Source organism: Bombina bombina, chromosome 9, assembly GCF_027579735.1.
Source record: "Bombina bombina isolate aBomBom1 chromosome 9, aBomBom1.pri, whole genome shotgun sequence".
NCBI classification, from domain to species: Eukaryota; Metazoa; Chordata; class Amphibia; order Anura; family Bombinatoridae; genus Bombina; species Bombina bombina.
In genome coordinates, this window is record NC_069507.1 from 130131809 (window position 1) to 130151909 (window position 20101).

A 20101-nucleotide genomic window follows, 5' to 3' on the forward strand; every position below is an offset into this window, starting at 1 on the left:
AACCTGTGCAATTATGGCACAAATGGTTGTAAATGCTTCTCTGGGATCCCCTTTGTTCAGAAATAGCAGACATTTATGGCTGTGGCATTACTTTTTGGTAATTAGAAGGCCGCTAAATGCCGCTGCGCACCACACTTGTATTAGGCCCAGCAGTGAAGGGGTTAAGTAGGTAGCTTGTAGGGTTAATTTTAGCTTTAGTGTAGTGTAGTAGACAACCCAAAGTATTGATCTAGGCCCATTTTGATATATTTCATGCCACCATTTCACCGCCAAATTCGATCAAATAAAAAAAAATTGTTAACTTTTTCACTAACTTTGGGTTTCTCACTGAAATTATTTACAGCTTGTGCAATTATAGCACAAATGGTTGTAAAAGCCTCTCTGGGATCCCCTTTGTTCAGAAATAGCAGACATTTATGGCTGTGGCATTACTTTTTGGTAATTAGAAGGCCGCTAAATGCCGCTGCGCACCACACTTGTATTAGGCCCAGCAGTGAAGGGGTTAAGTAGGTAGCTTGTAGGGTTAATTTTAGCTTTAGTGTAGTGTAGTAGACAACCCAAAGTATTGATCTAGGCCCATTTTGATATATTTCATGCCACCATTTCACCGCCAAATTCGATCAAATAAAAAAAAATTGTTAACTTTTTCACTAACTTTGGGTTTCTCACTGAAATTATTTACAGCTTGTGCAATTATAGCACAAATGGTTGTAAAAGCCTCTCTGGGATCCCCTTTGTTCAGAAATAGCAGACATATATGGCTGTGGCATTGCCTTTTGGTAATTAGAAGGCCACTAAATGGCTCTGCGCACCACACTTGTAATATGCCCAGCAGTGATGGGGTTAATTAGGTAGCTTCCAGAGCTTCAAACCCCAGAGGACGTGCCAGGCACATCCTTGGTCATTAAGGGTAGTTTTTTGGAGGACGTACCTGGCACGTCCTCGGTCATTAAGGGGTTAATGAGGCTTAAAGGGATAGGAAACCCAAACATTTTGTTTTGTGATTTAGACCAAGCATACCGTTTTAAAAATGTTCCAAATGTACTTCTATTATCAAATTTGCTTTGTTCCCATGATATTCGGTGTTAAAGAGATACCTAGGTAAGGCATCTGGAGCACTACATAGCAGGAAATAGTGCTGCAATCTAGGGCTCTTGCAAAACTGCTGGCTTATAGTGCTGCAGAAATGGGCCAGCTCCTGAGCTTATGTCCCTGCGTTTTCAACAAAAGATACCAAGAGAATGAAAAAAAATGACAATAGGAGTAAATTACAAAGTTGTTTTCTATCCTTTCTCACAAGCTTTTATGAATCTATCCCATAATGTCTTAATTTTGTAATTTTTAGATTTGACTCAATAACAAAGATGTCAACCAACATTGTAAAAGACCCTGAAGGGAACGTCTCCTATGAAACATCAGATGGGACAGTGGTTAATATTCATATCAACCAAAGGTCTTTCCTAGATGCCCTTTTTGATGCTATCAGAACCCTGAGAAAAAGTATCAAAGGCCAAAAACCAACCAGTCAATCAACCCATGGAGCACAGAGAGGACTTGGGGTAAGGAAATGAAGCTGCTAATTTAGATAAATGAATTTGTTTTAAATGTAGCATAAAATCAGACTGATTGTTATTAACATGATTGATAAAAATGTATTTGTGAGTTTTGTACATCTAAAAGTAAAAAATGAACTTTCAAGGCCGCGCTTAAAGGGACACTGAACCCAATTTTTTTTTTCATGATTCAGATAGAGCATGCAATTTTAAGCAACTTTCTAATTTACTCCTATTATCAATTTTTCTTCGTTCTCTTGCTATCTTTATTTGAAAAAGAAGGCATCTAAGCTAAGGAGCCAGACAATTTTTGGTTCAGACCCTGGACAGCACTTGTTTATTGGTGGGTGAATTTATCCCCCCATCAGCAAGAACAACCCAGGTTGTTCACCAAAAATGGTCGGGCATCTAAACTTACATTCTTGCTTATCAAATAAAGATACCAAGAGAATGAAGAAAATTTGATAATAGGAGTAAATTAGAAAGTTGCTTAAAACTGCATGCTTTATCTGAATCACAAAAGAAAAAATTTGGGTTTGGTGTCCCTTTAAGAACAAACTTTGTAAATATCAGAACCACACTTTTATTCAGAAAGAAGTGTGCTGCCACTCTCCTTCATATGCCTGCACTGAAATCCAAAAGGGCTGCACCTATAATTAGAGGGAGCTGCAATAAATGTTTTTAGTGTTACATCCTTTTAATCTTATACATGTTTTTATATTGGGTATATTGCCCTTTATATATGGTATATATAATGTTACAGTGAGCATTATTTGTTTACACGCATATTTGTTAGCTATTAAATATTATGGACCAGATTACAAGTGGAGCAGTATTTAAAGGGATACTAAACCCAATTGTTTAATTTCATGATTCAGATAGAGCATGCAATTTTAAGCAACTTTCTAATTTACTCCTATTATCAATTTTTCTTCGTTCTCTTGTTATTTTTACTTGAAAAAGCAGAATTGTGAGGTTAGGAGGTGGCCCATTTTTGGTTCAGCACCTGGGTAGCGCTTGCTGATTGGTGGCTACATTTAGCCATCAATCAGCAAGTGCTACCCAGTGTTCTGAAGCAAAAATGGGTCGGCTCTTAAGCCTATCCAGGGTGCTGAAGCTTAGATTCTTGCATTTTCAAATAAAGATAGCAAGAGAATGAGAAAAAAATAAAAGAAGTAAATTAGAAAGTTGCTTAAAATTGCTTGCTCTATCTGAATCATGAAAGAAAAAAACGTGGGTTTAGTATCCCTTTAATGCTCCCGCTACATGTTTGTACAATGCAACTTGCTGCACTCACATATAATCTTTCTTTTCAGCTGTACACATTATTATAGTGTTTGTACATTAGGGGGATATCTTTGTAGGCTTTTATATGCTAACTTTTATCCTACTGTTGACGCCACCCTGTATTGTATATTATTTAATAGGCCTCTCAAATCACTTTGGGATGTATCTGTGTGAGTATCGCTATCATCCTTTGCTTTGGACCTGACCTGCAAATACATATAAAAGGGATGCTCTTTTGGGTTGGATTCCCGGTAAGTTATGTCAATGTCATAAAAGGGCATGTTAAATAGAAAATAAATAACTTAAAAGAAATAAAACATTTTTTTTCTGTTAAAGGGATATGAAAGTCCAAATTAAACTTGCATGATTCAGATAGAGCATTTAATTTTAACATACATTTAAATTCACTTCTATTTTCAAATGTGCTTCGTTCTCTTGTTATCACTTGTTTAAAACAGAAGCCGCACATATCCTACACTAGTGGGGGCTAGTTGCTGATTGGTGCCTGCACTCATTTGTCCCTTGTGATTGGCTAACTAGATGTGTTTGTCTTGCATAGTGCAATGCTGTTCATTCAGCAAAGGATAACAACATAATGAAGCAAATTTGATAATAGAAGTAAATTGGAAAGTTGTTTAAAATTGTATTTTCTATCCAAATCATGAAATAAAATTTTGAGGTTTCGTGTCCCTTTAAGATAATATTTTTTAAAAAACATTGACATTTTTTTCCATTACTCTGCCATCTTCCTATTTACACAGCTCTGTTTTGAAAATTGTATATAGTAAATATATTTTGGATATAATGGCTTGTTATTAAAGGGATATGACACTCTATGATAGAGCATGCAATTTTTAACAGCTTTCTAATTTACTTCTATTATCAAATTTTCTTTGTTTTTTGGCAACTTTTGTTGAGAAGCTGGGACCTAAGCTAGGAATATGCACGTGACTGGAGCACTATATTGCAGCAGTTTTTCAAGAATCTTATCCTTATGCAAGAGCACCAGATTACAGCACTATTTCCTGCCATATTGTGCTCCAGAAACCTAACTATGTATCTCTTCAGCAAAGAATACCATGAGAACAAAGCAAAACAAAGTGTTGGATCCCCCCTTAGCCCCAACCTCCCTGATCCCCACCCCCAAACAGCTCTCTAACTCTCTACCTATTTGCCCCCATCCTTGGGTACTGGCAGCTGTTTGCCAGTACCCAGTTTGCTAAAAAAAATGCTTTTTTTTATAAACAAAAAAATAAAAAAAACATTTTTCTGTAGTGTAGTTCCCCCCCTCTCAATACCCTACCCCTTTCCAGATCCCTTTCCCAACACTTATTCCCCCCTCCCTCCTTCCCTTACACACCACTTAATGTGTGTAGCGGAGGGGGGCGCGCGCTCCTGTCCCCTCGTGTGCTCCCACCCCCTCGCGCACACTGCCGGAACTGGATCCCCGCTCGCCAGAACTTCACCAGCGATGGGCCGCCCACCTGCCTCCCTCGTATCCCTCCCATGCCACCAACGATCGTCAGAGTGGCCCTCTCTGCATCGGTTTACTTAAAAAAGGTTATTGCACGATGCCTCAATATTCAGGCATAGCTGCAATACCCTGAAAGCGACTGGAAGCGATCACGTTCGCTTCCAACACTTTAAATCCCTGAGGATGTACCAGGCACATCCTTGGTCGTTAACAACCGGTATTTGTAGGACGTGCCTGGTACGTCCTTGGTCGTTAAGGGATTATTTCATCTACCCCAGGAGTAAATTAGAAAGTTGCTTAAAATTGCTTGCTCTATCTAAATCATGAAAGATGAATATCGGGTTTAGTATCCTTTTAAAGACAGGGAATACAGCACGTCTTTTTAAAAAAAGTTTAACATTTTATTTTTATAATGAAGAAATCCCCCCCCCCCCCAAGATTCATATACACAAAAATACTTGGTTTGTCCTATTAAAGGAGCGTTATACTTTAATAGAATAAAATGTTAATTCATCTACTCATCAACTATTGAATACATAGAGCAACACATTTATATACATTTAGGATGTGCCTTTATTTAGGGCTATTGAACTTTATTTGTGCTTACTTATACAAGTGCCAATGCATGACTATTTTGTCAGCCATAAGCCTATGAGGACATTGCTGCTTTGTGAGTGACATAAGGTTTCGGGACAGTCTTGTGTCATTTACCTCCCGCTAGTGCTTTGTTTGGCACCAAGCCAGTGCTCTGTTGAAATTTGCTACCGCGTTGAGATTTGCTACGTCCTGGTGTGGAACACCTTAACCAACACCAGACTGCACTCCTCAGTGCACAAATGCCTGTGCGGTATTGTATATAAGGATATTAGTCATCCACCATCCACTAATTATTACAAAATAAAGTACAGAGACTGCTAACTGATCCTATGGGGCCGATTTATGAAGTGTCTGGTGGACATGATCCGCTATAGCATACACTGTCGGCATTTATCTTTGCACAAGCAGTTCTGGTGAACTGCTTGTGCAATGCCGCCCCCTGCATATTGGCCGCTAGTAGGGGGTGTCAATCAACCTCAGAGGAGGTGTACAAGATAAGGAGCCTGAAGACCCTATAACTGAAAGCTAACAACACCTAGCAGTATACTGGCCCCAACTAGTCAAAAGAAACCAAGCATGCACAAATTTGCTCGTAGCACTTTGCGCTAGCATTTATTTAACAGAGGTCAGATCTCTAGTTAATTAAAAAAAAAATCCCCCAATTATCCCAAAAATAAAGTGGACAGTTAATTTTTAAAATAAAAAATTGAGCATTTATAAGGGGTTAAAGTGAGCGGATGTGGGGTGTTGAAAAGTGCCTTTTTATAGTGGTCTATGAGGACTGTGTGTTCCCTGTAAATATATATGTATATACACATATAAACACATAAATATAAATGTATATATTCATATATATATTTCAACTTTGCTGGCCAAAGCTGCTGTACCCCACATTCTATAGCAATATTCTAAAAAATGTTTTTCTCTTTTCTAGTTCATAATATCTGGAGCCCTGAGTGTTTTAGCTGATCATCGCCGCATCTTTGTTGTGGTAAGTACATTTTTATTTGTTTTACTCTTCTGCATTAAAGGGATACTAAATCCAATCCGCTAGATTTAGAGTTCTTCGGCCAAAGGGGTGCGTTAGCTACCCGTGCTTTTTTTCTCCCGCACCTTTTAAATACCGCTGGTATTTAGAGTTCACAGAAGGGCTGCGTTAGGCTCCAAAAAGGGAGCGTAGAGCATAATTTACCGCCACTGCAACTCTCAATACCAGCGGTGCTTACGGACGCGGCCAGTTTCAAAAACGTGCTCATGCACGATTCCCCCATAGGAAACAATGGGGCCGTTTGAGCTGAAAAAAAACCTAACACCTGCAAAAAAGCAGCGTTCAGCTCCTAACGCAGCCCCATTGTTTCCTATGGGGAAACACTTCCTAAGTCTGCATCTAACACCCTAACATGAACCCCAAGTCTAAACACCCCTAACCTTGCACTTATTAACCCCTAATCTGCTGCCCCCGCTATCGCTGACCCCTGCATATTTTTTTAACCCCTAATCTGCCGCTCCATACACCGCCGCCACCTACAGTAAACCTCATTGTCTTCTCTGTAAATATTTCTTTAAAATCTCAGATTTTATATCAGTTTGCCTGTATCCCTTTAAATATTTTCACTCCTCTGTTTGTCTTTTTTTTTTTTTTCCCTAGTCTCACAGATCGCAACACTAAGATTGTAGACAACTTATGAATTCAGTTTGCATTACAGAGAGAATTCAGTTACGGCTAGATTTAGAGTTCTGCGTTAGCCGTCAAAACCAGCGTTAGAGGCTCATAACGCTGGTTTGGGGCTACCGCTGGTATTTAGAGTCTTGTAGGTAAGGGTCTAATGCTCACTTTCCAGCCGTGACTTTTTCATACCGCAGATCCCCCTACGGCAATTGCGTATCCTATCTTTTCAATGGGATCTTTCTAACGCTGGTATTTAGATTCTTGTCTGAAGTGAGCAGTAGAGCCTCTACCGACAAAACTCCAGCCGCAGAAAAAAGTCAGGAGTCAAGAGCTTTATGGGCTAACGCCGGTTCATAAAGCTCTTAACTACTGTGCTCTAAAGTACACTAACACCCATAAACTACCTATGCACCCCTAAACCGAGGCCCCCCCACATCGCCGCCACTCTAATAAATTTTTGTAACCCATAATCGGCCGACCGCACACCGCCGCAACCTACGTTATCCCTATGTACCCCTAATATGCTGCCCCTAACACCGCCAACCCCTATATTATATTTATTAACCCCTAATCTGCCGCCCCCAACGTCGTCGCCACCTACCTACACTTATTAACCCCTAATCTGCCGACCGGACCTCACCGCTACTATAATAAAGTTATTAACCCCTAATCCGCCTCACTCCCGCCTCAATAACCCTATAATAAATAGTATTAACCCCTAATCTGCCCTCCCTAACATCACTGACACCTAACTTCAAGTATTAACCCCTAATCTGCCGACCGGACCTCACCGCTACTCTAATAAATTTATTAACCCCTAAAGCTAAGTCTAACCCTAACACTAACACCCCCCTAAGTTAAATATAATTTTTATCTAACAAAATAAATTAACTCTTATTAAATAAATTATTCCTATTTAAAGCTAAATACTTACCTGTAAAATAAATCCTAATATAGCTACAATATAAATTATAATTATATTGTAGCTATTTTAGGATTAATATTTATTTTACAGGTAACTTTTTATTTATTTTAACCAGGTACAATAGCTATTAAATAGTTAATAACTATTTAATAGCTACCTAGTTAAAATAATTACAAATTACCTGTAAAATAAATCCTAACCTAAGTTACAATTAAACCTAACACTACACTATCAATAAATTAATTAAATAAAATACCTACAATTATCTACAATTAAACCTAACACTACACTATCAATAAATTAATTACATACAAATACCTACAATTAAATACAATTAAATAAACTAACTAAAGTACAAAAAATAAAAAACAACTAAGTTACAAAAAATAAAAAAATAATTTACAAACATTAGAAAAATATTACAACAATTTTAAGCTAATTACACCTACTCTAAGCCCCCTAATAAAATAACAAAGCTCCCCAAAATAAAAAAATGCCCTACCCTATTCTAAAATACAAATAGAAAAGCTCTTTTACCTTACCAGCCCTTAAAAGGGCCTTTTGCGGGGCATGCCCCAAAGAATTCTGCTCTTTTGCCTGTAAAAAAAAACATACAATACCCCCCCAACATTACAACCCACCACCCACATACCCCTAATCTAACCCAAACCCCCCTTAAACAAACCTAACACTAAGCCCCTGAAGATCTTCCTACCTTATCTTCACCACGCCGGGTATCACCGATCTGTCCAGAGGACCCTCCGAAGTCTTCATCCAAGCCCAAGTGGGGGCTGAAGAAGTCCATCATAGGGCTGAAGAGGTCCATCATCGGGCTGAAGAGATCCATGATCCGGCTGAAGAGGTCCATGATCCGGCTGAAGAGGTCCATCATCGGGCTGAAGAGATCCATCATCCGGCTGAAGAGGTCCATCATCGGGCTGAAGAGATCCATCATCCGGCTGAAGTGATTGGATCAGCCAATCGGATTGAACTTGAATCTGATTGGCTGATTCCATTCCAGAATTTTCCTACCTTAATCCTATCAGCCAGTCGGAATTCGAGGGACGCCATCTTGGATGACGTCATTTAAAGGAACCGTCATTCGTCGAGAAGTCGTCGGCCAGGATGGATGTTCCGCGTCGGCGGGATAAAGATGGATCCGGAAGAAAGAAGATTGAAGATGCCGCTTGATAGAAGACTTCAGCCCGATGATGGATCTCTTCAGCCGGATGATGGACCTCTTCAGCCGGATGATGGATCTCTTCAGCCCGATGATGGACCTCTTCAGCCCAATGATGGACCTCTTCAGACCGATGATGGACTTCTTCAGCCCCCGCTTGGGCTTGAATGAAGACTTTGGAGGCTCCTCTAGTCGGATCGGTGATACCCGGCATGGTGAAGATAAGGTAGGGAGATCTTCAGGGGCTTAGTGTTAGGTTTATTTAAGGGGGGTTTGGGTTAGATTAGGGGTATGTGGGTGGTGGGTTGTAATGTTGGGGGGGTATTGTTTTTTTACAGGCAAAAGAACAGAATTCTTTGGGGCATGCCCCGCAAAAGGCCCTTTTAAGGGCTGGTAAGGTAAAAGAGCTTTTCTATTTGTATTTTAGAATAGGGTAGGGCATTTTTTTATTTTGGGGGGCTTTGTTATTTTATTAGGGGGCTTAGAGTAGGTGTAATTAGCTTAAAATTGTAATCTTTTTCTAATGTTTGTAAATTATTTTTTTTATTTTTTGTAACTTAGTTCTTTTTTTATTTTTTGTACTTTAGTTAGTTTATTTAATTGTATTTATTTGTAGGTATTTGTATGTAATTAATTTATTGATAGTGTAGTGTTAGGTTTAATTGTAGATAATTGTAGGTATTTTATTTCATTAATTTATTGATAGTGTAGTGTTAGGCTTAGGTTAGGATTTATTTTACAGGTAATTTTGTAATTATTTTAACTAGGTAGCTATTAAATAGTTATTAACTATTTAATAGCTATTGTACCTGGTTAAAATAAATACAAAGTTGCCTGTAAAATAAATATTAATCCTAAAATAGCTACAATATAATTATTATTTATATTGTAGCTATATTAGGGTTTATTTTACAGGTAAGTATTTAGCTTTAAATAGGAATAATTTATTTAATAAGAATTAATTTATTTCGTTAGATAAAAATTATATTTAATTTAGGGGGGTGTTAGGGTTAGGGTAAGACTTAGCTTTAGGGGTTAATAAATTTAATAGAGTAGCTGTGTGGTCCGGTCGGCAGATTAGGGGTTAATACTTGAAGTTAGGTGTCGGTGATGTTAGGGAGGGCAGATTGGGGGTTAATACTATTTATTATAGGGTTATTGAGGCGGGAGAGAGGCGGATTAGGGATTAATAACTTTATTATAGTAGCGGTGAGGTCCGGTCGGCAGATTAGGGGTTAATAATTGTAGGTAGGTGGCGGCGATGTTGGGGGGGCAGATTAGGGGTTAATAAATATAATATAGGGGTCGGCGGTGTTAGGGGCAGCAGATTAGGGGTACATAGGGATAACGTCGGTTGCGGCGGTGTGCGGTCGGCAGATTAGGGGTTACATTTTTTTTATTAGAGTGGTGGCGATGTGGGGGGGCCTCGGTTTAGGGGTACATAGGTAGTTTATGGGTGTTAGTGTACTTTAGAGCACAGTAGTTAAGAGCTTTATGAACCGGCGTTAGCCCAGAAAGCTCTTAACTCCTGACTTTTTTCTGCGGCTGGAGTCTTATCGTTAGAGTTCTAACGCTCACTTCAGCCAAGACTCTAAATACCAGAGTTAGAAAGATCCCATTGAAAAGATAGGATACGCAAATGGCGTAAGGGGATCTGCGGTATGGAAAAGTCGCGGCTGGAAAGTGAGCGTTAGACCCTTTCCTGACTGACTCTAAATACCAGCTGGCGGCCAAAACCAGCGTTAGGAGCCCCTAACGCTGGTTTTGACGGCTAACGCAGAACTCTAAATCTAGGCGATTGTTTTTCTTTCATGGTTCAGATTGAGCATGCAATTTTAAGCAACTTTCTAATTTACTCCTATTATCAATTTTTCTTCGTTCTCTTGCTATCATTATTTGAAAAAGCAGGAGTCTGAGCTTCAGCACCCTGGATAGCGCTTACTGATTGGTGGCTAAAGACCACTGCTCCATAACCTGTCCGCCTGCTCTGAGGCGGCGGACAGAAATCAACCCGATCGAATACGATCGGGTTGATTGACACCCCCTGCTATTGGCCGATTGGTTGTGAATCTGCAGGGGGTGGTATTTCACCAGCCTTTCACAAGAACTGCAGGTGCAATGATAAATGCCGACAGCGTATGCTGTCGGCATTTATCGAAGTGCAGCGGACATGATACGCTAGATCGTATCATGTCCGCTCGCACTATAATAAATTGACCCCAGGATATACATTACACCCTCATCACTGACATTGTGGGGCCCCCCAAAGCGTGGGGCATTGGGCGTGTGCCCCTCTCACCCTTCACAATGGCCCATTTTACCTGTCGCAGTGTATTTGATTATTTGCAAACCACTCCTTAACCTTTATTGTGTTATTTGAAATTTCAGTTCTGCCATCTACACTGAAAATATGAATAAAAAACCTATTCTCTGTAGAAAAGCTTTGTAAACGGGAGACAATAGCAATAATTACTCTCCCAATGTGGGTAGGAGATTTTTTGTATGTAAAATAGCTGGTTTTGCTCATTGAACCCCTCAGCCATTATTAATATTTCTACACCTAATTATTTAGGCTGAAAACCTCATCAAGTCTGCTTTACCTGCAGGCTTAGCCCATTTTATGGACATCATTGAGAACAACAGGTGATGGTCTTAATGAGCAAATTCAGTTGTTTCAAAAACAAAAATAATCATGAAGGAACAAGTACCCATAAATTTAAAACTCTACAGTAGGTCTAATAAATCATTTGAAAAAAACATTAACAAATTTCGTAGTACACTATCCCTTTAAATATAATGTATTTAGGATACTTAAGGACTACAGGCATGAGTCACCAGCATGTAGAGACGCCTCATTGCGGCTGATTTTGAGTAAGATGTTGTGTTGCTATAGAGCTAAAATTTGCATTTCTTAAATTCTTCGAGGGACTTTACAATACTGATGAGACTTTTGGGATAATCTCGCCTGAGCAGAGAGCTTTTGATCATTGGGCCTATGAAATCATGGTATAGATTCAACCATCTGGAAATTAAAGGGATAGTCTACACCAGAATTTTTATTGTTTAAAAAGATAGATAATCCCTTTATTACCCACTCCTCAGTTTTGCATAACCAACACAGTTATAATAATATACTTTTTACCTCTGTGATTACCTTGTGTCTAAGCCTCTGCAGGCTGCCCCCTTATTTCAGTTCTTTTGACAGACTTGCATGTTAACCAATCAGTGTTGATGCCTATGTAACTCCACGGGCATGAGCATACTGTTATTTATATGGCACACATGAACAAACGCCCTCTAGTTGCTTAAAAATGTCAAAATACATTCAGATAAGAGGTGGCTTTCAAGGGCTAAGAAATTAGCATATGAGCCTACCTAAATTTATCTTTCAACTACGAACACCAAGAGAACGAAGCAAAAAATGATGATAAAAGTAAATTGGAAAGTTGTTTAAAATGATCTCAATCATGAAAGCTTATTTTTGACTAGACTGTCCCTTTAAGGTCTGTCATAAATGTATTTTTCATTGCACACATTATTTCTCTAAAAAAATGTATAACCCTATGTTTGGCAGTGCTTGAAGCACATTTGGCTTTGTCCATGGGAACTGTTCTGCTTCTTCCCATTCTTTTAAAGTTAGCTTTCATGGAAAGATAAACTCAAACATATAATAATATGAACAAGATAAATATTATGCACTATTACACCTGACAAGCAACTAGATACATGAGTAATTCATTTCATAGCAAAACAATAATAGTAATATGGCAGCACTTAACATATCTCTAATAACAGGCAATAGAGAGTGAAGATGAACCTATTTGCTCTTTGCTTTTATATTTCCCAGAAGTAAGAAAGCTTGAGTGTAGCATTGACTATTGAAAGAAGGGAGAGAGGGAGGAAGTTAGGGAAGGAAGGAATGGAAGGCAGGAGAGAAGGAAGGGAGAGAGAAAGGGGAGGGAGAGAAAGGAGGGAGGGAGAGAAAGGGAGGGATAAAAGAGAGGGAGAGAAGGAAGGGAGAGAAGAAGAGAAGGGAGAAAGGGAGAGGAGAGAAAGGTAGGGAGGGATGCAGGGGTAGAGAGAGATGGGTGGAGGAGGGAGAGGAGGGAGTGAAAGGATGGAGAGCGGCATCTAAAAACTGCGAAACAGCTCAGCACAGGGGTAGGGCTGCCACCTCAGCCATGATTTCCTGCACACTTATGAGTTACACATGCTGCAGGGTTTGCTTGGAGGAATATGAATAGAGCTGTCCAGAAACACATACATGTTTTTTCTTGCACACCATGCAGCATGTGTAACTCATAATTGTCCAGGAAATCATGACTGAGGTGGCAACCCTACACAGGAGTAAACATGGATCTGCAGTTAAAGGGTTAAATAAGCAGGCTGATCTTATTAGAAAACATACTACATATGTATGGAATAAATGTATGTACGACTATTCCCAAGTTTTCCATTTCATATTGAAGGCTTTAAGGAAAGGTGCGAGGAGGTCTTACTAACATTTTTCAAAAAGGTAACTGATATTAAGTTTAATAAAAAAAACTTAAGTTTGAGTCTTTGGACTCATTTGCAGTGTATAATTAAGTATAAGAGAAAATCTAAATGTGATAACATTGATTAAGATATGAGAGATTTTGAATTGTGACGAGTCTTCACAGCTAGTGACTTTTTTTTTATATTCAATTTTTTTATTGAGGCATTATATAAATATAATACAAAAAGAAAGAAGACAAGATTTATCCAGTTACAAGGGATCATAACAGATACGCAGATAACCTGAGGCATACAACTGAGTCATGTTTAGACCCCTGGATTGTGATATTAGAGGTCATTTTCATGGTACTATTGTCAAAAGAGAAAAAAAAATAAAAAAAATAACTACTATTAGATGCCTTATGTGCGAATATAAAGGAAAAGTAAACTGCATGCAATAAGTAGAAAACCTCAAGTACCATAACTGGATTGTTAGCTAGATATGAAAGTGGATATATGAAGATGAAACCTCATTTTTTATATTAATTGATAGGGAGCGGGGCAGGTGTGTACAATTGAGAAACCTATACGTTAACTATGGGTATAAAGTCTATGTTAAAAGAAGCGCCCCTAGGTGTATTAAACAAACAGCGGTATATAATGACTAGGGAATGAGAATTAGATGAGTAAAGTACATACCTGTATATATGAATAGATATTATTTAGGGGGAGGGGGAGTCAGTGGGCAAAAGCCACTCAAAATTGGGAGTATAGAGGGAAGGGAGAAATAAGTGAGATGATGTGGTTGCTTAAGCTTGAGTACACTATTAATAATGTCATGAACTAATATTCGGGCTTAAGGAGACTCCGCACTAGTGCTGCTATCTAGTATCTTTCACAGCCCTATGGGTCGTAAGATGTGCTAAGACTGACGTGGGGGAACATTTATGATCTAACCAAATTATTAATGTAGTTGCCAACTTGGAAGAAGTGAATATGTGTGGGAATGTAGGGATACACCCTATATACCAAGACCCTCTGAAGGGTTTAAAGTAAAAAGCCCAATCACCAGTGGTGCCTAATTGCTACCTATACACCCTGAGAAAGAATTCCTATCTAAATATGATACAGAGTCGTCAGTCTTTCCTGTTCTGCCCTTATTATTTACTATGCTGCCTCGGCCGCCGGCAGCTTTAATATTGAAGTCACTTAGATGGGTACAGAGGGCAGTAATACAAGCAAGGCTTATCTGCAGTAAAAGGTTTGACGGGTGTAAGGGCATCTAATGGTATAGCTAGAGGACTTACAGGTAGGTTGGTATTAGATGGATCTCCTATCTGGTAGAAGTCATAAATCTCTAAGTCATATGTTGTGTGCCTCTTTCATGTACGCTATAGGCCATGTATTGAATAAACTTCATGTAAGACTAATGCCAAAAGAAGTTGGATAGTGCAACCACACTCTATTGGATGATTGGAACAGCCAATAGAATGTCAGCTCAAGCCTATTGGCTGATTGGATCAGCCAATAGGATTGAAGTTCAAGCCTATTGGCTGATTGCATCAGCCAATAAGATTTTTTCTACCTTAATTTCGTTTGGCTGATAGAATTCTATCAGCCAATCGGAATTGAAGGGACGCCATCTTGGATGACATCACTTATAGGAGCCGTCATTAAGTAAGAAGACTTCGTTGGAAGACGATGCTCCGCGTCGGATGTCTTGAAGATGGACCCGCTCCACGCCGGATGGATGAAGATAGAAGATGCTGTCTGGATGAAGACTTCTGCCCGTCTGGAGGACCACTTCGCCTGGCTTGGATGAAGACTTCTCCCGGCTTCGTTGAGGACTTCGGCCCGGTTGGATGAAGACTTCTCCCAGTAAGGTTATCTTCAAGGCGTTAGTGTTAGGTTTTTTTAAGGGGAGTATTGGGTGGGTTTTAGAGTAGGGTTGGTTGTGTGGGTGGTGGGTTTTAATGTTGGGGGGATTTGTACTTTGTTTTACAGGTAAAAGAGCTGATTACTTTGGGGCAATGCCCAGCAAAAGGCCATTTTAAGGGCTATTTGTAATTTAGTGTAGGGTAGGGCTTTTTTTATTTGGGGGGGGCTTTTTTATTTTGTTAGGGGGATTATATTAGGTGTAATTAGTTTAAAAATCTTGTAATTTGTTTATTATTTTCTGTAATTTAGTGTTTGTTTTTGTACTTTAGATAATTTTATTTAATTGTATTTAATTTAGGGAATTAATTTAATTATAGTGTAGTGTTAGGTGTTATTGTAACTTAGGTTAGGTTTTATTTTACAGGTATTTTTGTATTTATTTTAGCTAGGTAGTTATTAAATAGTTAATAACTATTTAATAACTATTCTACCTAGTTAAAATAAATACAAACTTGCCTGTAAAATAAAAATAAACCCTAAGATAGATACAAATGTAACTATTAGTTATATTGTAGGTTGCTTAGGGTTTATTTTACAGGTAAGTATTTAGTTTTAAATAGGAATAATTTAGTTAATGATAGTAATTTTATTTAGATTTATTTAAATTATATTTAAGTTAGGGGGGTTAGGGTTAGACTTAGGTTTAGGGGTTAATACATTTAAAATAGTGGCGGCGTTGGGGGCGGCAGATTAGGGGTTAATAAATATAATGTAGGTGGTGGCGGTGTCCCGAGCGGCAGATTAGGGGTTAATAATATAATGTAGGTGTTGGCGATGTCGGGGGCGGAAGATTAGGGGTTAATAAGTGTAAGATTAGGGGTATTTAGACTCGGGGTTCATGTTAGGGTGTTAGGTGTAGACATAAATGTATTTTCCCCATAGGAATCAATGGGGCTGCGTTAGGAGCTAAACGCTGCTTTTTTGCAGGTGTTAGGTTTTTTTCAGCTGGCTCTCCCCCATTGATTCCTATGGAGAAATCGTGCACAAGCACGTTCAGCCAGGTCACCGCTAACATAAGCAGCGCTGGTATTGAGGTGAGATGTGGAGCAAAATTTTGCTCTACGATCACTTTTTTGCGGTTAACGCCGGGTTTCTAAAAACCTGTAATACCAGTGCTGCATGTAAGTGAGCAGTGAGCATAAACTGCTCATTAGCACCGCATAGCCTCTAACGCAAAACTCGTAATCTAGGTGATAGTGTTTTTGAACTCTTTCGAATCCATCATAATATGGATCCTAAAAGCCTGAACATTAATGTTATAGATTGGATACCTCCCAACAAGTTTTCAAATAGATTACTCACCCTGAGACGTAGGGAATCTTATTGGATTTACGTACTTGACTCTATGCATCCCCAGGGACTTAACATGGAACTTTACCTACAGGCTTTTATGTAACTGTGGGTGGAAATATGTAGGCCCTCTATGGATATCTAGTAGAAAATAATTCCACTTTTTACTGTCCACATCATACCATTCATTTATTGTATACATTTATTTATTTGTATTCGCATTTTCATCTATATTTATATTCTATATCAGATCTACTTTTTATGAAATGAAAATGATGTATTGAATTGATTAGTATCTGTTTTTTGTTTTTTGTTTTAATGCATGTATTAATTAGATTTTATTATGTCATGATTTTTACTTATTGTTGTTCATAAATTTTGCTCAATAGGTTAGGCTTTTGAGGAAGAGTTACTTGTAGACCTTAATCTGCATGCTGGATATAATTTCAGAGTGATTTGGCTATTGTGATACACAATGTTTTTTTTTTTTTTACGTTACAGCTTGTTTGATTGGAATACAATTTTTCTGTCCCTCACTTTCCTACCATGCCGAACAATTCAGTATCAACCATTCTAAGTTACAATCTTAGTTTACATATGAATATATATGGTTGTAACATGTTTTTAGACATTAATGACTAACTGTTACTACTTTTCTACACATTATTTTGGTTTTGCACGTTTGTCCTTTGGTTGAATGTGTAACACGCTATTGTACAGTTTTGTTTAGCCAGACGGTACATTGGCCCATTCAAAAAGCCGTTTGGAGCCACTGTACTCGACACTAATTACTCACTCTTGAGAAAGTCTGAGCGTTCTCAGACAAAATGCTCATAGAGAGGACACGTTTTCTTTCTGTACACTCCGCTTTCCTTTACGCTTTCCAGAGAAACAAACAAACAAGGCAGAGGACTGATGAAAATCCTTAGTCGCTTGTAGGTAGAATTTTAGAGCATGCACAACATCCAAGTTGTGCAACAAACATTCCTTGTGAGAAGAAGGATTAGGACATAGAGAAGGAACAACAATTTCCTGGTTAATATTTCTACCAGAATCCACTTTAGGAAGAAAACCCAACTTAGTACGAAGAACCGCCTTATCAGCATGACAGATAAGTTAAGGCGAATCACACTGCAGAGCTGAGAGCTCCGAGTCCCTCCGAGCAGAAGAAATAGCAACAAGAAATAAAACCTTCCAAGATAACAACCTAATATCTATGGAATGTAAAGGCTCAAACAGAGCCTGTTGCAAAACCTTAAGAACTAAGTTAAGACTCCAAGGAGGAGCAACAGACTTAAACACAGGCCTGATTCTGACCAGGGCCTGACAAAAGGATTGAACATTTGGCACATCTGCCAGACGCTTATGTAACAAAACAGATAATGCCGAAATATGACCCTTCAGAGAACTGGCTGACAAACTTTTCTCCAGACCTTCCTATAGAAAAGACAAAATCCTAGGAATCCTGACCCTACTCCAAAAGTAGCCCTTAGATTTGCACCAATAAAGATATTTACGCCATTTCTTATGTTAGATCCTTCTAGTAACAGGCTTGCAAGCCTGAATCATGGTCTCAATGACTGACTCAAAAAACCTATGCTTAGACACTAAGCGTTCAATTTCCAAGCAGTCAGTTTCAGAGAAACGAGATTTGGATGAAGGAATTGACCTTGAGTTAGAAGGTCCTTCCTCAGAGGCAGCCTCCAAGGTGGAAGAGATGGCATCTTAACTAGGTCTGCATACCAAGTCCTGCGAGGCCACGCAGGAGCTATTAGAATTACTGATGCTTTCTCCTGTTTGATACGAGCAATGCCTCGTGGAAGGAGAGCAAACGGAGGAAACAGGTATGCTAGACTGAAAACCCAAGGTACCACCAGAGCATCTATCAGGGCGGCCTGAGGATCTCTCGACTTTGAACCATACTTCGGAAGCTTGGCGTTCTGTCGAGATGCCATCAGATCCAACTCCGGTGTCCCCCATTTGAGGGTTAACCTGGAAAACACCTTCAGATGGAGTGCCCACTCCCCATGATGAAAAGTCTGTCTGCTCAGAAAATCTGCTTCCCAGTTGTCCCCCCATGGAATGTGGATGGTAGATAGACAACAATTGTGGGCTTCTGCCCACTGAAAAATCCGAGCCACCTTCATGGCTAAGGAACTCTGAGTTCCTCCCTGGTGGTTGATGTAAGCCACTGAGGTGATATTGTCCAACTGGAACCTGATAAACCGGACTAAGGACAACTGAGGCTACGCTATCAGAGCATTGTAAATCGCTCTCAACTCCGAGATATTTATGGGTAGAGCAGACTCCTGCCGAGTCCATAGATCCTGCGCTTTTAACGAGTACCAGACTGCTCTCTAGCCCAGCAGGCTGGCATCCGTGGTTACAATGAACCAGAAAGGTCTCTGGAAGCATGTGCCTCGAGACAGATGCTCCTGAGAACACCACCACGGGAGCGAGTCTCTCGCTGACTGATCTACATCTATCCTCTTGAGACAGATCCGAATGGTCCCTGTTCCATTGTCTGAGCATGCATAACTCTAGAGCTTTCAAATGGAATCAAGCAAAGGGAATGATGTCCATGGAAGCAACCATCAGACCAATTACCTCCATACATTGAGCCACTGATGGCCGAACAGTAGACTGAAGAGAGAGGCAAGAGGAAAGAATCTTTGATTTTCTGACCTCTGTCAGAAAATTCTTCATAGATAGGGAATCTATTATGGTCCCTAAGAAAACCACCCTTGTAGTTGGAACAAGGGAACTCTTTTCCAGATTCACTTTCCATCCATGGGAACGTAGAAAAAACAACAAGATCTCTGTATGAGAGTCTGCTTGTAGAAAAGATGGCGCCTGAACCAATATGTCGTCCAGATAAGGCGCCACCGCAATTCCCCAAGCCCTGATCACAGCCAAGAGAGCCCCCAGAATCTTTGAAGATATTCTGGGAGCTGTGGCAAGGCCAAACGGAAGAGCCACAAACTGAAAGTGTTTGTCTAGAAAGGCGAATCTCAGGTACTTGAGATAATCCCTGTGAATGGGAACATGAAGATACGCATTCTTCAGGTCTATGGTTGTCATAAACTGACCCTCCTGTACCAAGGGGAGAATAGACCGAATGGTCTCCATTTTGAAGGATGGCATCCTGAGAAAATTGTTTAGACACTTAAGGTCTAAAATAGGATGAAAAGTTCCCTCTTTTTTGGGAACAGGAACTATCACTCCCAGGGAAGAAAAGTCCCAAACGCAATTCAAGAATGCCTCTCTTTTTATCTGGTCTGCAGATAATCTTGAGAGAAGAAACCTTCCCCTGGGAGGGAAAGTCTTGAATTCTATTTTGTACCCCTGATACACTATGTCCACAGTCCAAGGATCTGGGACATCTCATACCCACCTGGATAAAACAGAAAAAGTCTGCCCCCCACTTGATCCAGTTCCGGACCGGGGGCAACCTCTGCATGCTTACTTAGATTTAGCTGCGGGCTTCTTAGATTGCTTCCCCTTGTTCCAAGACTGATTGGGTTTCCAAGAAGACTTAGATTGTTCCTGCTTGGAAGAGGGAGAGGAAGACTTTCCTTTGGGGTTATGAAAGGAACAAAAATTACTTTGACATCCTTTAGATCTATTCTTCTTGTCTTGTGGTAGAAAAGACCCTTTTCCACCAGTATTGTCAGAGATTATTTCTGCCAAACCAGGGCCAAACAAGGTCTTA

At 39.5% G+C, this 20101-nt stretch overlaps 1 protein-coding gene across 3 annotated transcripts in view; it reads left to right on the forward strand.

Annotated features, from left to right (window-relative positions):
- LOC128640063 (uncharacterized) overlaps nucleotides 1-20101 on the forward strand; it is a 248683-nt gene that overhangs the window by 180131 nt on the left and 48451 nt on the right. For all 3 annotated transcript variants that reach the window (XM_053692382.1, XM_053692383.1, XM_053692381.1), the window contains 3 exons: nucleotides 1346-1559; nucleotides 2981-3091; nucleotides 5846-5902. In XM_053692382.1, coding sequence (XP_053548357.1) covers nucleotides 1365-1559; nucleotides 2981-3091; nucleotides 5846-5902 — 363 coding nt within the window. In that variant the 5' untranslated portion in view covers nucleotides 1346-1364. The remainder of the gene's footprint in view (nucleotides 1-1345; nucleotides 1560-2980; nucleotides 3092-5845; nucleotides 5903-20101) is intronic.